Below are 19,852 nucleotides of genomic sequence, written 5' to 3' on the forward strand. Positions count from 1 at the left end.
ATTCTAATTTTCTGATATGATGAATTTGAGATTTTCATTTGTTGTCATTTGTAATCATCAAAATTAAACGAAATAAACATTTGAAATATATGAGTTTGTATGTAATGTTTGAATATAATACACAAGTTTCACTTTTTAAATGGAATTACTGAAATCAATCTACTTTTTCATGATATTCTAATTTTATGACCAGCACCTGTATCATTCAAACAAATTTGTTGCTTTTTGTAATTACTCAGTTTCTCCACTAGATGTCCTCCTTGGTCTAATTTCTGTCACTGAACAGCTTCATATGAGGCAAGTTGTGTTAATATAAGGGCAGTAGTGGTTGCTCCTAATAAACAATGTGAATTACTTAATTCCTGGGCTTGCTGCGTGTTGTTTTGTTCTGTGTGGTTTTCAACTATTTTGTCAATTTTAAAACGCCTTTTGCGTGATTCATTCTCTGTTTTGGACTTATTTGCAGTTACAGGGCAGGACAAGGTCAGTAGATTTAACACGTCTCCTGTCGGCTGTGATCAGGACTGCAGGGCAGCTCCAACTGAGTCTCCATCCATCCATCCATCCATCCATCCATCCATTTTCTTTACCCGCTTCTCCATTCTGGGTTGCAGGGAGCTGGTGCCTATCCCCAGCAGTCACTGTGCGAGAGGCGGGGGACACCCTGGACAGGTCGCAAGTCCATCGCAGGGCCACATAGAGACAAATGAGACAAACAACCATTCACACTCTCATTCACACCTAGGGACAATTTAACAGTCACCAATTAACCAAACATGCACGTTTTTGGTCTGTGGGAGGAAATCGGAGTACCTGGAGTAATGAGCACAGGGAGAACATGCAAACTCCACCCAGAAAGGCCGAGGCGACAGCTCTAACCACTACTCCACTGTGCCACCTACAACTGAGTCTCACTTGGGTAAATTATCAGTCAGCAGCTTGAAGCAGACAGACCAGACATACAACGGGACATTTCCTGCAACGTGGTAGGCCCATATTCTGTGTCTGTAACTATCTATATGTGCTCCAATCTTTATCTAATTCGGTGGCTTTCTACAACCTCTGTCTGCTGCAGGTTCAAACACTGGTGGGTGCTTTGAAGTGTTAAAATTTTATAATTATATATGTAAAGAAGTGATGTTGGCATATATAGCCTACATATATACACATATATGTGTGCATGCACACTTCTTTAATTTTATCATTTTTAGAATTTCTTCACAGAAGATTTTAAGTTTAACTTATTTATTCTAGAAAGTCGTGTACCTGTCTGTCTGTTTAATTTTACCTAGTTAAGGCTAATCTCGAGCAACACTAAGCTTGTGGCTGCTTTGATTTTGTTAAATGCCCACTTTATCAATTTTCTCTTCTTAGATTCAAATGAGGCCGTGTTCTGATTTTGACATGTTAGTGGTTTTTTTTTTTTGTTTGTTTGTTTTTTTGGGTTACAGAACTAAGCGTTTGCTCCCGTTTTGGAAGTCGTCCTGCTCGCCTGAATCGGCAGCTCAGCTACAGAAATCTCCACGTCGTTGCGGTTCCGCTCCTGATAATTCCAGGTAATTTACAGACGTATTCGCACTGAGGGGGTGGACCTATTTACCTTCCCCCCCCCTCCTCCTCTGACCCCCCCNAAAAAAAAAAAAAAAAAAAAAACCCAACCCCTCTCTCCATCTCACCAGCAGGCTTGTCTCCGCCTCTGCGCTCAGCCCTCCAACCTGATCGCTCCTGACACAAGGTAAAGTCCCCCATCTGCATGCCCAAAAAAGAAAGATAGAAAAAACAAAACACCTAACTTCCACCATTCATTCGTCATTCTTTACACTCCCACTTTGTATTTACTGGCTAATTGATGTCCTCACGTCACCCCGCGGCTCGTACTGCGCCAGGCTACCACACCTGTCTGTCTGGAGCATCGCTTTGTGGCTCGTCCCCTCTGCATCGGAGGGCATTTAATTCACGCGGCCGCCACAAAAAAATAAAAAATAAATACAAAACAAAAAAAAGAAACAAAGCAGCAGTCAGTCCCATTTCAAGGCTCACTGACGGCACGGGGAGTGAGGTGTAACGAACGGGGAGGAAGAGGAGAGGAGAGGTGGGGCTCGCGACAAAAGAACGTGTAACACATGCCATTCATCCCGCTACACGAGGGAGCACGTGCAGCCTCCCAACCAAAAACAGCCTCCATAATAGAGGAGGCTGCCGACGCACCACGTGACCGGGGAGCGTAATTAGTGAACGTCAAGTTTAGTTTTTTTTTTTTTGTTTGTTTTTTTTGTTTTGGTAGTGTTGGAAGCGTTTGCGGGGTTATTTAGGGTAACTGAGCAAGTTATTATTTAATTATTTTTTGGGTGGGGAAGGTTACGCGAGAAGCGGCGGGTTTGTGATGCTCCGGGGAAGCCGGGTGTCGTCAGACGGAGAGGGAGCCCTCACATGTTGCTGCCCTCCACCACCACCTCACAGACGGCCTGGTGGTTCAGGGTAGACGAAAAGGGGAGGGACGGAGGGGGTTGCTGGCCTGGCAGTGACCGTGAAGCAGTGAGGTGGGAGGTGTGTCTGTCTCTGTGTGTAGGGGGAATTTTTGAAGACCGAGGTGATGCAACTTTCAGGCGTTGTTGGCGTGAAAGAAGAGCCGACGGGCACCCGCTCCACGAGGAAGACGGAAGCGGTACGTTGCGTTTCAGCTCCCAACTTTTCTGCTCTGTTAGCTCAGAAACAAACTAAAGTCACCGGCTATTACCTGGACCGGCGGTGGTGGTGGTCCAGGTGATAGCAGAGTGGTATTTTAGTAATTGTGGGGTGTTCAGCACATGCCGTTTAAAGGGGGGTTTAACACGTGGCACTAGTTGGTGAACTTCGCCCTAATTATTACCCCTCTAAAGGGAAAGGTGAAAGAAAGTGATGGGGGGGCTTTAGAATAAGGGGAGGGGCCTAATGGTAAACAGACACTTCCTTTCTTGTCAAACGCTTCCTGTCATACTAGGTGACTGACTTCTGAAGTGCTTAGGTTTCTGTAAGGTAAACAGCCACACAATCTCACTTAATAGGAGCAATAAAGTGGGACTGGCCCTTTGATTTATTTAAGAGCCATATTCAAGAGCTGTTAGTTATTTGACTGTTTAATGAACATCAGGATGTAATTTTTAGAGTAAAAAAAGTTTGCCTGGTTTTATTTAGGCATGCCAACAGAAAGTCCAAATTGTTTCACCTACTCAAAAGTTATCATCTACTAAGTAGGGATCAGGATCCCGCTTGGGGTCACAAAACATCAAGTGAGGGGTTTTGAGAAGATCTATAGCATATTTAGCTAAAAGAAACAGTGGTTATGAATGCCTAAAGAAATCATATAATGTTTGATGGGTCTCGTTTAAATGACTTGTTATCAATGTTTGTCTTTTTCGGCAGTAGCTAAGCTCACAAGTCTGCAAAGGTCTACAAAATGAGACATTTTTACATGTAAATGAAGTTAACGCTCCACAATGGCATAAAAAGGAACGCGTTGAGAGGGTTTCCTTTTTATCGCTGCAACATCAAATTTGGTTGCAACTTGCTCGACTAAAAAGAAAACTAGGGTATGTCAGCATAAACTGCGCACGCACGAATGGCAGTAGCCCCAGTCCCGGCACTTCCTGCCCCAGTATATTCTTAGCCCCAGACAGTGCAGAAAGGACCTGAAGCTTTTCATTTACGGCAGTCCTGATCCAGCCACTTGCACATGTTAAAAAGAAAAACTTTAGCAATGAGGGTGGAATTTATGCTAATGTGATAAACATGAAATACTTTAAATAATTTGGCTTCTACAGACAAATAAAAATACAAAAAAACACACTGGATTAACATCCTTAGGGAAGATGTATATCAATGTAGAATAAGAAAAGCAAAATGTCAAGAAGCTGTTAAAGCCCTGACAAAGCTTTGCTATTAAGTTGCTAATTATGAATTTGCAGCCTAATTACTAGCACCACCAAATGTACAGGTCAGCAATATGACAGCCTGCCTAATTATGAACTGGTCCCTCATTTGTCTACAGATTAGCTCTGATCCGTCAAGGCAGGGGCTCCGCTGGACCCCTGGAGATTTGTTGCGGCGTCGGCTACTAACCAATCAGTTCTGGAAATTGTGAAATTTAATTTCCACCAGTCAGACCAGTTGTCTTTGTACATGCCACAAAATCATTTCGGTCCTCAACTGGACTGAAATGGTTCACGTCAGGTCAACACCTTAAGCGTAATTCCTCAGACTGAGCCAACTTATCCAGTTGCTTTTGTGATCCAGCTCTTGTTTTCACACGCCATCGTGGTCATTTTTGATGGCGGGGACACCCTGACTAACATCAATGCCATCATGTGTTTGGCACTGAAGTAGCATCACAGTGCAGCAACAAAAACAAAAACAAACCTGTGTTCATGTTATTCCTCAAGTTTTTTTTTTTTAATTATCAATAAGGAAAGCAACTATGCCAGGTGATGATAAATACATCTTTGGAAAGCCCTGTCAGTTCAGCAGCTCCAAAAGGAGACAAAAACCTATTTTCTCCACCCAGAAAAACCCATTCAGCCACTCCTTCTGTAATCCTTGATGCCTTATTGCTGAAACGTGTCTCTTTTCTTTAGTTTCCTCAAAAGTGTGTTAGCTTTCAGAGTTAGCTGGGTGACCTCAGTGTACTCAGCTGAGTGTTTGGACTTTAGATCCATTTAATTGGTGGTATTGAATGCAGCCCTATTGCCATGAGAACTACCCTAATTGCAAATGTTGCAGGTAGCTATTAAACTGTTCTTATAATGTATTTTAAAATACTTCAGCTTGGCAGACAAATAACAGAGTAATAGTTGTTTTTCTCCAAAACCAGTAGATTGTAATATGTGCAGACATTACCTGCTACATTTAGGTGCCAAAATCGAACAAGTCTTGAATAGGCCTGATTTCTAAAGATCGGCACCACCATCAAATAAAACTTTGTACCTATGGCTCTGCTTTTTGTCTATCAAATCAGTGACATCCTCATTTCTGTTTTAGCTTCCAGCACATTAACGTCAATGACAAAGTGTTCATTTACTGTTCCTACAACCACCTCCTCTCTTAGGTGTCATTACAGCAAGATAACTGTTTTTACCGTAACCAGTCAGTGGTCAGGATTTCATGACTGATTGCTGCATGTTCTGGTGGAGCGTTCCCATGACATAGACCAGACAGTTTTCACAGCCTGGCTCTCAGACGTTTGAGTGTTGTTTTTGTGGAGCTTTGGTCCAGACATGTCTGGCTGTCTGGAATTCCTAAATGCTGTGGCATTAGTGCATTAGGTGGGACGAGGAGGGGTGACACATGGCCAAAGCTGGGGAGGGAAAAAAAAACAAAAAACTAATAGCACAAGGGCAAAATAAATGGGCTTTACAAGTATCATAAATCATACAATACCCCTGTTGTGTCCTTGTTGTCTAAAGTTTGTAGGCTGTTTTTATTTCATTGTAAATTACATTTATAATCCTGCAATTTTAAGAGAGAAAAAGATGTTAATACGACAAACCTGATGAGGGTGCAGAATATACTTCAACCACTAGGGGGCACAAAAGTACAGCTCAGCATTATTGATGGCTGTGCACTCTGGACTGCTGTTTTAGTCTAAGCAGAAGTGCTCCCTTGCCAAACCAAATATGAAATAATGACCTTTATAGGCATCAGATGAAGCTCATTTGTGTGACCTGCAATCTTCTCCTTTTTGTCAGTAAAAAAAAAAAAAAGCTTCATTTCGCAGCTGGTTTATGTGACTGAAGATCTGATCACAAGTGCAGTGTGAACTGATATATTTAAAGGTGTCCTGTGATAGCTCCCTCGTTAGATGTGTAAATGCTAGGAGTCGATGGTGCCTAAACTTGAGATCACTTTATATTTGCTGCATATTTGTTCATTTCGGATGTGGGTTTTTATGGGGGTTTTTTTATTTTTGGTTTTGGTTTTGAACTTGTGTAGGGGATTTCCTTGTTCCGTACTTTTAGTCATTTGTAATTTTTGGTTTCTTTTCACTTCTTTTTTTTTTTAGTTCTTGTTTAATGTTGCTCAGCAGGTCATTGACTTTTTGTTTCATTTTAGAGAATTTGGTTAGTACTGTACTGAAGGTCTGCCTTTCTGCACAGAGTTTATATTTCCTTGTATATGTGTGGATTTTCTCCAGGTACAATTTACAAATTGGTAGATGGGTGGACCTGGGAAAAAAAGAAGTTTTAAATTTTAATTAGTCTTGTGTATGTGCAGATGCAAAATTCAGAACTTCTCATGGTTGATCTTTAATGTTATTGCTAATATTTGAAATTAAGAGCCTAAGAGAAATGGAAACAGTGATGTTTTTTTACATTTTTGTTTTTATTATCCATGTTACGAACCTACGTTTTATGTATTTTGCCAAATTTAGTCTTGCGGTTTTGTGCTGAGAAGCAAAGAATTGCTGTGTTTTTGTTGGAGGGATTTTACGCAGCTTTCCTGACACTGTCTAAGTTGTGGCAAACACTGATTTCTGCTGATATCTCAGTTCAGTCTGATGCACTTTCCTGTCTGTTGGTTCAGAGCGAGACTCTGCAGGAGCTCACTATCCGCAGCATCAGTTTAAAAGGGACTGCCAGCTCTGGGAAGTGACACCGTGTGGCTCATTCTGTAGCTCCTGATTGCTACATGAACTGTTTCATCAGGCTTTGGCTGGTCATCCTTCCTTTTTTTAAAATCAGTTCCTCTTTTAAATTTGAAAATGATAATTGATACAGTCAAATTGAAACAGCCCACAATTCTAATTCTTCACAAACTTTGTGTTACAAGTTGTTGTAAACCATGTAAACAGAGTAAGGCCACATTAAAATCATGTACAGTATGTACTCTGTTTTGTTTTAGGTGATTATATGTACATTTTTATCTCTTACTTTCTTTATTATGTTGAAGTCTTTTACTATTCAAAGCACTGCTATTCAAATGTGTCCACAGTAATGGGAGTGTCACACTATTTAGCATTTTTGCCATGTATCTTGACAATTTTTGAATTTTATTTCTTTTGACATTGATCAAAAAGTAAAGAAATGAAGCGTATTTGTAAAAAGTCAAGCCGTGTGATGTATATAATGTATGTGTAACATTCCCTTTATGCATATTTTTTTTAGGTTTTGTTCTTATCCATGACATTGGTGCAGCATAGTTCAGCATATGTTCACCGGCATCTCTTTGTCTTAGTTTTCTGTAGTCTGTGGTTATGTCTGAATTTCAGTTTTGTCAGCTTGTGGCCGTGGTGTCATCTGCCATCTTCTTCCTCCTGCTAGTGCTTTTCATGCTGTACTCTAGCGTATCTCTGACAGTTTGTCTTCTGTTCTCCTTGTCTTTAAGTAAAGTCCAAACTAGGATTGCAGAAAAGGAAAAGGAAAATATGCGTTTGTGTTGAATATTGAGATGACAATATCAGTTGCAATAAACTCACATTTTTTGTCATCACGATGTTCACAGCACTCTGTAGGGTCCATCTGATTGCTCCATTTGTATTTTTTACGTGCAGTTTTGTTCTGCAATTTTTTGATATCCTTTTCAACATCGACATTCCACATATGAATTTTGCAAAATTGGTCATTTTTTTAAATAATTGTGCAGACCTAGTTCAAACCAAAGCCTCAGCAGTTACATGGTTGTTTATATTTGTGATGCATTCATAATGAAGAATACGCTATGTATCAAATAGAGGGTTAAACTGTGTTTGATCTTGATAATCTTTATTTTTTATTTCCTCTGGTGTCATTTTTGGACCATTCCAAAAAAAAAAAAAGATCTTGATTCCTACTCAGGTTAGTTTTTGCTCGTTTTGGTTGGAGCAGCTGTTGCTCTCAGAGAGTCATCAGTTTGGGCTTTTTTTTATTTCTGTACTTAATTTTGTGTTTCATCTTGCTGCTTCCCTTTTAGCCTTAGCTGTCTTGGCAGAGACGTTCATACAAAAACCATCCTCCTGATTTTGTTTTTTATACTGGTAGGATGTTCTGTAAATGACAAGTTTGTGTTTTGTTGCACAAAATAAAACATCTTGATAAGTGTACATGAAAAAAAAATATATATATATTTTTCCCAATTCCCAAGTATTTTGTTGGGCTTAAACAAAGGCCTAAGCTTAGTTAAAGCTGTTTTTGAGTGCTGTGACAATTTCTCAGTTGTATTTAGTTGAATCTGCATACAGTATGAGAAAACGACTGTCTATCACAACAAAACAGAACCTGTGGAGTTCCAATCAAGCTGACACACATTGACCCATTAATAATAGACAGAGCTGCTTTGCAAGTCTAACAATATTGTAAACATGTCTTGCAATAATGGATGGTTTTTTTTTTAGCCCAGTGTGTTGTACACGTCAGGCAGGAAAACATGAGTTGTCACACAGCCTGAGTGCAGTATGTAAATACAGAGCAGATGTGTAGCTGTGAGGACAGGAGGCTGCTGTCTCTGCCTGTTAAAGAGTCTTTTGCTGTGTCTTCATCTTAACTATCAGCTCCAGTGATGGAGCAGCAGAATTTAAAAATGCCAGAAAAGCTAGTCATCTTTTAACCGTCTTCATACTTGCAGTTCTTTCACTTTTCTTGGGGCTATAAGAAAGAATATTTAGAAAGTTTAGATTGTGATGAAAGCTTCATTTTAGTTCTTTTTCCATTTGTCTGCTACATTTGACTCTGTTAATCACCCCATTCTCACTGATTTATTACAAAGATGGGTTCTGGTGTAGTTAAGTAAAAGATTTCTGTTATAATTGATGATGATGCTTCTTTGGTTCCTCTGACCTGCGGGGTGCCTCAGGGGTGTGTACTAAGCCCGGTTTTATTTTTTATATACTCCCTATGAGCCCATTGATTCTGAAATGCAATTGTGTTTTATTGTTGCTGTGCTAATGATACATAGATTTACCCATCTTTATAGCTTGGTGGTCTCATAAATCTTACTGTTGTTCACAACTTGTTGGCTAAGCTTACTGAATGTCTTTTAATAATTATTTAGTTAAAGAAAATCCAAAATGATGTGTGGATTTTTGGTCCCATAGTTTTTTTTTAAACTGTTTAAAGAAAAATTATCAGGTAAAAACTTAAGCGTCATGATGTTAAGTCTGTTGATCAGTTCAGTTATTTTTTTTTTTACCAAAGAAATATAGCTAAATTACAATATATGGTGTTGGTTGGTCTATTTCAGCTCTTGATTCCTGTCTAAGCCAACACTCTTTCGTTTTTTACAGCTGATTGAAAACTTCTGCTAAAAGACTCCTCACCAAAACCCTGTTTTGTTCACCCCAGTTTTTAATCTCTCTAAACTGAGTTAATTGAAAAAAAAATCAGGATTCACTTTTAAATGTTTCATCTTGTCTAGGAAACCATAAACAATCAGGCCCATACACTCCTTCTGGGCCCCTGTGGTCTCCTGATCAAGGCCTTCTGGTCGTTCTTCACTTTGGACTGAAACGCGAGGGCAGTGTGCGCTTTCTGTCCTGACTGCCGCGCTATAGAACCCTCTTCCTCTGGGAGTCAGAATGCCAAGCTCTCTTGAGTGCTCTAAATCACAGCTGAATACCAGCCTTTTTTTTTTCAAGGTATTTTTTGTGTTTAAATAATCTGCTTTAGGACCCTCTGTGTCTTCTGTAAAGTGCTTTTGTAAATTGGCTTTTAAAAAGTGTAGTGGAAATAAAAATTAACTTTACGCTGGCCATGAAGACAACCAGATAAGAACAGTAAGTGTTCAGACTAGAAGTACATTTTGTTCCGAAGCCGTTTCCTTTGTTTCATCTTTGGAGTTAAGTTGGCGTACGTATGAGTGTTTTGCCTGTGTTCTCGTTACTGAGGAAAAGGTGTTGAATTTTTGAAAATGCTCACATTATCCACCTCTTTTTTTTTTTTCCTTTCTTGTGTTTTGACAGGCTCATTGATGTTTATTATAAATTTGATTGAAACATTTACATTTTTATGTTATTCAAAAACAACATGGTAGACAAAATTTAAAAAAAACAAGCTAAAAGCAATAAACCTTCAATCTAAAATCAAGTATACTAAAGAAAAATAATAAGTTTGTCACATTGAAGATCCTAGAACCCTATTTTGGGTGCTTTATTGGTGATGACGTCACTGAATCCAAAAGGGGCAGCTATTTAGTTTAAAATCATAAAATTATCATTATCTGGAAATGTTAAGGTTAAGCTGAAAACCCATATATAACTTGTGCTCTGCAAAGTACTGTGTAAGATCTGGAAGCACTGACAAATACATCTGGTAGGAGTGAGTTTGATGCAACTTTGGGTTTCCACTCCTCCCAGGATTGCCTAATTGGCTTGTCTCAGCTCCTCATATACATGCATTAGTAAAGTTACCCAGTGGGATGGATCCAGAGTTGTGTGTTTTGATCTCATATTTTCAGCTTTTTGCTCCTGTTAATTTCTCAGGAGTCTGAACCGTGACTCCCTCTGTGAATGTGGAAGCCGCCTTTTTGTTGCCTCCTTTTCTCTCTCATCCAGGATCCCATCGTGGATGGTAAGGTTGAGTTTTTAACCTAGTTTTGTTTTGTCATCTTTTCATCAGTGTGCAGCGTGCTGTGTATGATGCACGTCCCAGGGCACTTTGGAGTCCCCCGTGGGCTCCTGTAGCATAGTGTTTGCATATGTATGTGGTTTTATGAGTGTAACATTGAATGGTGGCTATATTTGGTGACTTTTTTTTTATCTCTCTGTGTTAACGGGGGTGCTTTTTATTTTTGCTCATTGAATCACTGAAGCAAGACATTTTAGAAAACAAACTGACTTACAGTCTTCACCCGACAACTTATCAAGCTGACATGAAAGTGGTTTTCTTCAGTTTTAAAGTGTCAAATGTGAGGATTTTTGCTTCTCTCTGTTCTAAATCTGTTATAGGGTTTGGCAGCGTTTTTCATTTCTTGAGGTGGGCTCCTTTATTTATATATATATATATATATATATATAGCCAAAGTTCAACATCAAAATTATTCTCTTCTCCATGTAGTTTTAAAGTTTTCGTCTTAAGACATCACAGAGTTAATTTAGTGAAATATCTGATAATCATTAGTGAAATAAAATGCATATAAAGTTTTAAGTTTGAACTTGCAGCTGCACTGATTATTATTAAAAGTTGTCACCCTTAGAGTGGATAGACTTGTGGAAGGAAAAGAAAACAAAATTGCCAATATGAGATTAGATTTAGAAAAATGTTTGACCGAAACATAAATATTTTCTGTCACCCTCCTTTAAATCCAACCTCAGTGTTCTTTTCCCAGTTTGTCCGTCATACAGCAATGTGCCGGCTGAACATTTCCTTAACAGTTAATCTCTGCACACAAAAGGGCACTTTGTTGTGGCAGCTGCTTGACTACAGTATGCAAATATCTTACTGCATGTTCTTTTGAATGTCTTTGCATCCTGTTTTAACTGATTTCGTCGAAGCCATTTGTCTAACTTTTGATCTACCAAGCATGAAAAGTTCATACTGTAAGATTTTTTTTTTTCTTTGTCAAAATATTACCGTGTATAAAGATTGATTTGACCACAGTCAAGGGGACAAGTAACTAAAAAAAGTACCCCCCCCCCACCACCTCTCTCCATCCCTCCCTCCACCCCTCTCTGTTGTCACGTGTTCTTTTCACAGCTTAGAAAAGTTTCTGGATTAGGGCAGAATTAACACAAAGCAGCGACGCCACTCCAGCTACACTTGCAATCGACACAGACGAAGGGGGGGGGGACAGAGACAGAGAGCCCGACCTGACGGGGTGAAGGCACTCGAGCGGACCTCGGGCACCTCAGAAAACTCCCAACTCGGACGGGTCCATTCCAGGCTGAGTGAGAACGCAGCGGAGAGGCAGAGGATCTTTGCCGCCAGGGTCCTGAAGGATGGAGGAGAAGCAGTTTGCAGGGATCCTGGTGAGTTTTCACTTTGTTCAGTGAACAATACACACACACACACACACACACTCACTTTTAAAAGCAGTGGCGTGTGGATGCAGCCACATCTCAGCTGTGACACACTGGTGGGATGCAGCTGCTGGACCACCAGTTGAGTCACTCTCTGCCTCCTCTTTTCTTTTAAGGCCAGGTGCTTTACTTTCACTCCACTGTGTGATTATTTACAGGACTCCAACAAAATGTTAGTCTTCATGCTCACAATGGTTTAAGTTACCTATGTTTTATGGAACAGATTTTCTTTCTATTAGTTGCCATGGTAATGTTAGCTATACAGAGTCAACTGAACCGTGTCCTAAAAGTTTGCAAAGTTTGTCCTCATCTAGGACCTCTCCACTCTGATTTTTGCCCCAAACAAAAAAAAAAAAAAACATGCCTTTTCTCCCCCTCTTCTCCTGGTGAGAGATAAGACCAAGAGGTAAATGGGTTTCTGTGTCAGGGCCTGTGTGACAGTGAAACTTTAAATAGTTTTGGCATCATTGACAGTCAGGTCACTTCTCCCCCCAACTCTGCCCTCAGTCCAAGTCCTTCAATCCGTCTTAAGACGGCGATTTAAAAAAAAAAAAAAAAACACACCTCAGAGTTCAAACTCTCTTCTGACATTCTCACTTGTTTGAAGCACTCCCCGGTGACATTTTTGTTTCGCTCTGTTGTGTCCTTTCAAAATGTTCATACAGGTTGAAATGCATGCAGGCATTTTTATGTTAACAGAGGCACGTTATCTTGCCCGCTCTCGTCTTCTGCTTCCTGTTGGACGTTGGAGATTGGATTCTTGCTCTTGCAACTTTTTGTGGGTTTGTTGTTGTCATGTTTGTAGTTTAGTAACAGTTTGCCATACAACTAGGCACAGCTGGATTGGTTGTTAAGATTCAGAAGTAAATTATTTTTTTAATAAGATAAAGAATAGCTTTGAACAGCTCAGAAGAACCTTTCTGTAGATCTGTGTGTAGTTCCAGTATAAAGATGTAAGTGCTCCTCAAAACTAAGAATGAGCGTTTTAATTAAGCATGTAATATGAGAATCGCTGTGAATTATGACATTTTGTGAATCACCTTATCCTTATTTAGTGCACCCACTCACCAAGTGTCAGTAAAAGCTTTTACGCTTCTCACAACTTGTTTATTTTCCTGTTCTTCTTTTATTGAACAAACATCTATCAAACCCATATTCATCTAGTGACAAATGTAGCTGCTGACTTCAAATTTGTAGATTTCTATTGGACTCTTCCCTGTAAAATGAAGGAAGTTATCTTTAACTGTTTGATTTTGTATTAGACCTTGTACTTTATAAACATTTCGGCTAATGTCGAGGTTCTTGGCTTTTCGTTTCCTACTTGCACACTAGAAATGTGTAATCTTCCATTTTACCGAAGGCTAACCGTAGTGAAGCTTCTCTCTTTTTGTTGTTTTGTGACAGTTGGCAAGCATTTTGACTTGTGATCGCCACCTTGTGGTGGTGGCAAATATCATGCGACAACTAGGCGCTAAAATAGGAAAAATACAGTTAAAGGCAACATGATAGTCCAAAAAAACTATTCAAGACTTGTATTTTTTATCTCAAATCCAGTATTTAAAATCATACCATATCGTAATGACATTTGAACCCGTTTGACTTCCTTGTCGTCGTTAGAAGTGTGTTTAAGGGAAGTTTTGAGGAAAGACGGAAGTAATAATGTGTTATCTGAAGTTGCCACAGTATTACGCTGCAACCACAAGGGGCTTATAGGTCATGTGTACTTCTGTACAGGAAGGATTTTGAGGAAATACACCGCAGTTTCGGTATCAGCAAAGAAAACTAAGTGAGAGTCATTTTTATTCTGTAAGCATTTCTGTTGTTGAAAATACATTTTCAGACAACCTTTATGTGGTGTTTTTTAAATTCATGAAGGTAAACAAAGCATCTTTGCAATCACAGATGCCTGTGCACATTTATACAGAAGCCTTCCCTCGTATTGGGTGACTTCTGATGTCTGGGGCCCTTGTCTTCAGGACATAGTTGTCAGCTGTGGCTGAGAGTCATTACCAGCGAATCAAACAAAGCCTGGTTCTATGTGAGGGAGAGAGTATCCAGATAAAATCCTGCTCCCATCGCCAACTGCCTCTCTGTTTCTCCTTCCACTCCACCCCATCCTTTATCTGCCTGTTCTCCCTCTTCCGCACCCGTCATTTCACACGAACAACAATTTGTATTTACCATTTCACAAGTAATCCACCCGGCTTCACCTCTTTTTGAAGAAGAAATATCGCCTCTCGTCCTTCCCCTTCATAGCACTACTTCTTTGAAAGTCCCTGCCCTTTGAGTCGAGTTAGATTTATTCATACTTGCCCAGATGGTTGGTGGATGGACCGGTCACCATAAATCTCCCAACACACAAGGCACTAGCTTCCTGCTACCGCTCGCCTCAGCCGGTCGCCTTCTGCCAGGACTCACTCCATCCAAACTTAAATGTCCTGTTCACTTTTAGCACTCAAAAAGTGGCCCTCATCCCCTCAATCTTACTGTTGTCTTTGACTGACCTGGAAGCCACCACTTCCACCAAGCGGATGAGCAGATGGTGCCCCTGGCACAAGCTTCCACTGTCTCTTTGTTTTTCTTCCTTAGTTACTTCTTTTGCACTTCTCGTCTTTAAAATGTCTGCTGTTGAGATGTATGTTGCGGGATGTGAGGGTAGGAGGAGGAGGAGGAGGAGTTGGACTGCAGTGTTGCTTATTTGTCCGCTCAGGGCTGCATTCATCTGTCAGGCTGTGCGGACCACAGCTGCTCCTCCATCACCATCAAGGCCAAAAGGGGGAGGAGGTCACATAAATCTGGACCTTGATCAAAGTCCATCGGCAGGCCTTTTAATCTTACATCCACGATTTGTAAGATTTTAGATCATTAGGAATGCGACTTGGGCTTAAAGCTGAGTAAACAATAAAATGAAAACCTTGGTGATATTCTTACACTTTCAAAAAAGACATTTTTTACAGCTATAAATATTTGTTACAGCACATTTTCAAACGTGTATCAGAGGGATTTTTAGAAATTCCTTCCTGTTTATTTTTCATGTTTGCTTGTCAGTTTCTTCTTTACTGATGCGATGCACGTCCAGCGTCAGTCTCGGGTGTGTAGTGGTGTATATCTGAAGGTGTGAGACGTGCATCCACCTCTGTGCATGTGGGGGATTCAGCTTTTCATTTTGAATGAGGCACAGAATGCTTCAGTTTTACCCAAGGACTCAGGTTGAACGGTGCTCTTGGTTCTGAAAATATTCCTACAATCCAACATGGCTAAAACTGACAAATTTATTTTATTTTTTTTAAAGAATAAACTTGAAAAAAAGGAACTCCAGGTCAGTCACATATTCACAGGCAATCACTTTGTTAAATGCATATAAATGTAAAGCTGTGATTGCACATGTGTGTGTGATTTCCCAAGGGTTGTGAGGTTAATGTGTGCTGTAGGCTGTGAAGTGGAAGATTAATGGAAAGAAATAGTGGAACCTACAGCCAAAACCTCCATGAGGCCAAGAAATGCACCCGTGCACACCCACACACACGCACACAAAGACATGCATACACACACACATGCACACAAGCAGCAACCTAATGGACAATGCACTTAACACATTGAGGACACTTTAGAACTTTACACAAACTAGTTCTAGTTTGGACACTGCAATTGCCATTTCTGTTTTCATAATCTGTTACAGTTAGTAGCAAAAGTATTCACTCCTCTTAGTGTTCTTTGTATTTTGTTGCTTTACAACTTAAAGTTTAACTTAATTTTTACAGTTTGATTATATGCAATAAATCTACACAAAACACTTCAGTTTAACTAAACTAAATGGGGTAAGAACTTGTTCTAAATACTTTAAAAGTGGCGCATGCATCTGGGTTCAGCCCCACACTTGCAGCAGCAAGTCTCTTCAGGTATGACTCCTCAAGCTTGACACATTTAACCACAGAAGTTGTTTTTTTTTCCTTTTGTCACGGCAAAACTGATGTAGCGTCTTCAGGTTGGATCGGTGCTGCTTGTGTACAAACATTTTTAAATCATTCCAGAAATTTTCAGTAGGGTTGAGGTCTGAGCTTTGAGTGGACCATTCCAGGACAGTTTCTTCATAAACTGGTGAAGAGTTGCTTCAGTTGGGTGTTTAGGGTCATCGTCTTGCTGGAAGATGGATCTCCAGGCCAGTTTCAAATCTCTGGAAGACTCAAACAGGTTTCCATCTAGAATTTTGTCATATTTCTACCACTCCATATTTTCTTCAACTCTGACCAGTTCACCAGCTACTGCTACTGAAAAAAAGATCCCCACAACATAATGCTGCCACCACTGTGCATCACTGTGGGGATATTGTACTCAGTAAGTCAAAGTTTACTTTTATAGCACATTTATAAAACATCCTCCATTGATCAAAGTGCTGCACAATGAGTAAAAAAGTTAAAATGAGTTGGTTTTCTTTCGGCTGCTCCCTTCATTAGGTTTTGTTTGCAGTCATGCTGCATGTGCAGGTCTGTGACTGTTGTCAGAAGCTTTTCGTTGTTCAATTTACCTACATTTACAGGTGAAATTAGAGAGTTTAACTCCCCCTTCTGTCTTACTTTTGACTTATGTAAGAAACATATTGAGTTGTCAGTCAGGCAGTTTAGTGAACAGCAGTGCTCAGCAACTGTGTTGGCTGCCTCCGGGGCGAAGAGCCAGCAAACAGATGTGAACCGAGAGCGTAAATAGGATAGGTGGAGAGGAGGAGGGTGAAGTCAGACATAATTTTGTCTCTCATTTCACTCTACTGCCTGGCTGACCTGCTCTCTAAAAAGGAGAGGGGAAAAAAAAAACACGCGCTGAACCGTACAGGCCACCGTCAGTTTAACCACTGCAACTGTGGCAAGTGTACAATCGAGAAACAAGAGCCGCAAATGCCAAACACGTCCACTGCTGGGCAGTCTTGAAAAGGTAACCCACCACCCACCGACTTCCAGTGTATGTTCACACACACACTTACCAAGAGGGGAGAAAAGGGCTTTATTGTGAGACCTTCAGATTTCATTAAGAAGAACCACTCAGGCTGAAAATTTCGTTTTCTGATTTTCTTCCTCTCCCTCTTTTTTCTTTTTTCCTGGTTTTAATGGGTTCCCCCCCACCAACCTCCCTTTAACCCCCCCAAAAAAAACAACAAGACAAGCGAGTTAAAAAGAGGAGGCTTCACTCTCTTCCTTCCCGATCCTCTGAAGTCAGTGGTCGGACATTACGTCTTTACATCGGCGCTCCTAAATCTCCCCCAGTTTCCTTTTGCATCCACCCTCCAGCTGGACTCTTTTCAAAGGTCTTTTAAGAAGCATATTTAGGCAACTTGTTGTGCTTGAACCCGACCTCAATGGCAGCTGTAAGTCCTAGAATGAGGGGGGTCTGTCCTTTTTTTTTTTTTTTTTTTTTTTTTTTACAGAAGATGGACAGCCCTTTCCTGCCTTGTTGCACACCTCCTCTGATTGTGCAATTAAAATAGTCTTTCCAGCTTTCCGATTATGACGGGCAAAAAAAATGTCCATGAAGATTCTGGTCAAACGGGACAGATCCAGGTGCAGCTCGGCTGGATAACAGCTGCTTTTGGGAAATCATGTGATTTTAAGTCAAAGAGCACTCACGGGTGGTCTCAGTGTTGATGTGCAAAGCTTTTTTTTTAATGTTATTGGCTGTTTGTCCTCACAGCTTGACCTTCTTCAGTTCTGTGTGGCTTCATCGTCTTTCCCAATAACTCTTGTGGCGTGGACAAACTCTTTATGACCTGAACCACGGTCATTGTCATTAAAGCAGAAATGAAGCATGTAATGGAAATAAGTGAAAATGTTTGAAAATGATCTCTTTTAACCTGAAAAATTTAATAATCTTTTAAATGTCAGAACAGCTTGAATGTCAGTGTCTCAAAGTTTACGGGCTGAAATCGACTTTTTTTTCTGTCCAAGTGTCTAAAGCCACAGAATTACTGAGGGGAACCCTCTGCTGTGTGCTTGTTTTTTTTTTTTTTGGTCTTGTAGCAGATTAACATCTGCTCATAAAGCAGCAGCACCTTGGACAGTGCTTTGTTTTCTTAAGACATGTTTTCTGTCTTTTCATACTCTGCTCTGCCATTCTTGCCACATTTTCAGCGCAACAGTGACTTCTGCCACGTGAGGCCAACTCCACTCACATGTTCCTCACTTTCATCCCCAGCAATGGTCCCATATGTTTGTCAAAACGTGTGTGCTGTGTGCTTTTTCCAGCCCGATTTGTTCCCATGCCTTCTCTCCAATGAGCCCCGCTCTCTCCCCGGGGGTCCGAGCCGAAGCCTCACGCTATTTATACAGAGTGAACAGCTGGGGCCCTCCCAGCCAAAGCAGGGAGGGATGGAGAGGGGGGGTGGGTTCAGAGCATGGGGGGAGAAATTATCAGAAACTTCAGGTTTAACCAAGCGTTGGAAATGCCTCTCTGTTCCCTCTCTTCCCCCTTCTTGTACTTTGTGCTGGCATTTGTCTCTTTCTCCCCTGGGTGTCTCGAGCCCGGCAAGGTCAGGTCGTGTCCGGTTCAGGTCAGCTGCTGGACAAACATCACTCTCTCATCTGGGTCTTGTTCATTGTCTTCATTTCCATCTGTCTTTTGTGTCTGTTGTCACTCCTGCTAGGTTTTTAATTTTGCTTTGCAGTGTTCAGTTTTAACACATTTTGGTTTTTTTGTTTAGCTTTTTTTGCAAAACTTAATGGTCTCTTCCCCTCTCTTTCATGTTGTCTCATTATAAACCTCCGTTTTATGAACTTCTCTCCTCACTACTGCTTTTTTTGTAAGTCACAGTTTTTCTAAAGTCTACAATCTCAGCTTTTTTTTCCCCTCACACAAACCAGTTCATAGGGAAGAGAGTTTTAGTCTTATCAGTGCTTCCTTCGGTTCCAGGCCCGCTTCACAGTCAGATGTCCCATCACAGGCATGTTGAGCTAACGAGAGGAGACGAGAAATTAACTTAATTGCTGTAAGGGACAGATTTATAGATCGAAGTAGATGTAATAAGCACAGACACAAATATTGGCTCGCTGGGAGACTCGATGCCTAAAAGACATGGAGCTGTGTTTTAAACTTGTTTTTCAATGCACATGTTAAGAAAAAGCCAAATCAGCAGTAGCAAAAAAGATTCCAGCATGTTCCCTAAAGCAGCTTTAAAGCTGTATAACTAACAATACATGGATTGTTGGAAAATGACAACTCAAAGTACAAGAAGCATTAGGACTCAGTTAAGACAGCAGTTAACTGCAGTTAAGACTGCAGCAACAAGATCCACAATACATAATAATCCTCAAAGTAGAGAAACGATATGACAAATGCTCAAAGGTGCTACAGTGAATCCTAGAGTTGCATACAACAGCAAAAAAAAAGACTTATGTTAATTTTAATATCACTCTTTTACTTCAGTAAAAGACCACCACTGTGAAAATATTATTTTATTTAATATTATTATATTGACTTGGTGTTTTCTAAAATCAAACATTTTATTGCACTTGTTAAATATTGATAATTTCAGTTTTTTAAAGTTTATGAATGTCTGCTGTGGTTTTAAGTTTGTATTCCGGCTGCACAATATAATAATGTGCAGCTCGAACAGAATATTTAATGTGATATAACACCACTCGGTGTTGCAGTTTAAGCAGTCTTTCTGATATTAATATTGATAATGCACTCATTGATATTGCAATAATGATGAATTTGCAGTATATAGTTTGTGTATTTGTTCACTTCAGCTAAATTATACAAAGTACTTGTTTTTATTGTAGGATTGCAATTTAAGCTAATAAAGGCAAATAACTCAAGAATTTTAGACTCAAAACTGCATAAATGACTTTTTAAAAAGCAGCCTTAATAATCAATCCATTGATTGTGATTTGAAGAAAAATTCAGTCA

At 40.1% G+C, this 19,852-nt stretch overlaps 1 protein-coding gene across 3 annotated transcripts in view; it reads left to right on the forward strand.

Annotated features, from left to right (window-relative positions):
* The first annotated feature begins 1,679 nt into the window (after positions 1–1,679).
* slc6a9 (solute carrier family 6 member 9) overlaps positions 1,680–19,852 on the forward strand; it is a 71,180-nt gene continuing 53,007 nt past the window's right edge. Inside the window, exons 1-2 of one of the 3 annotated variants that reach the window (XM_017420875.3) lie at positions 1,680–1,735; positions 11,637–11,908. In XM_017420875.3, coding sequence (XP_017276364.1) covers positions 11,879–11,908 — 30 coding nt within the window. In that variant the 5' untranslated portion in view covers positions 1,680–1,735; positions 11,637–11,878. Of the gene's footprint in view, positions 1,736–1,995; positions 2,666–10,363; positions 10,512–11,636; positions 11,909–19,852 lie in introns of those variants that run through there. The other 2 variants (XM_017420872.3, XM_017420873.3) reach the window with 2 other exon arrangements.

Source organism: Kryptolebias marmoratus, linkage group LG20 (genome assembly GCF_001649575.2).
Source record: "Kryptolebias marmoratus isolate JLee-2015 linkage group LG20, ASM164957v2, whole genome shotgun sequence".
NCBI lineage: Eukaryota > Metazoa > Chordata > Actinopteri > Cyprinodontiformes > Rivulidae > Kryptolebias > Kryptolebias marmoratus.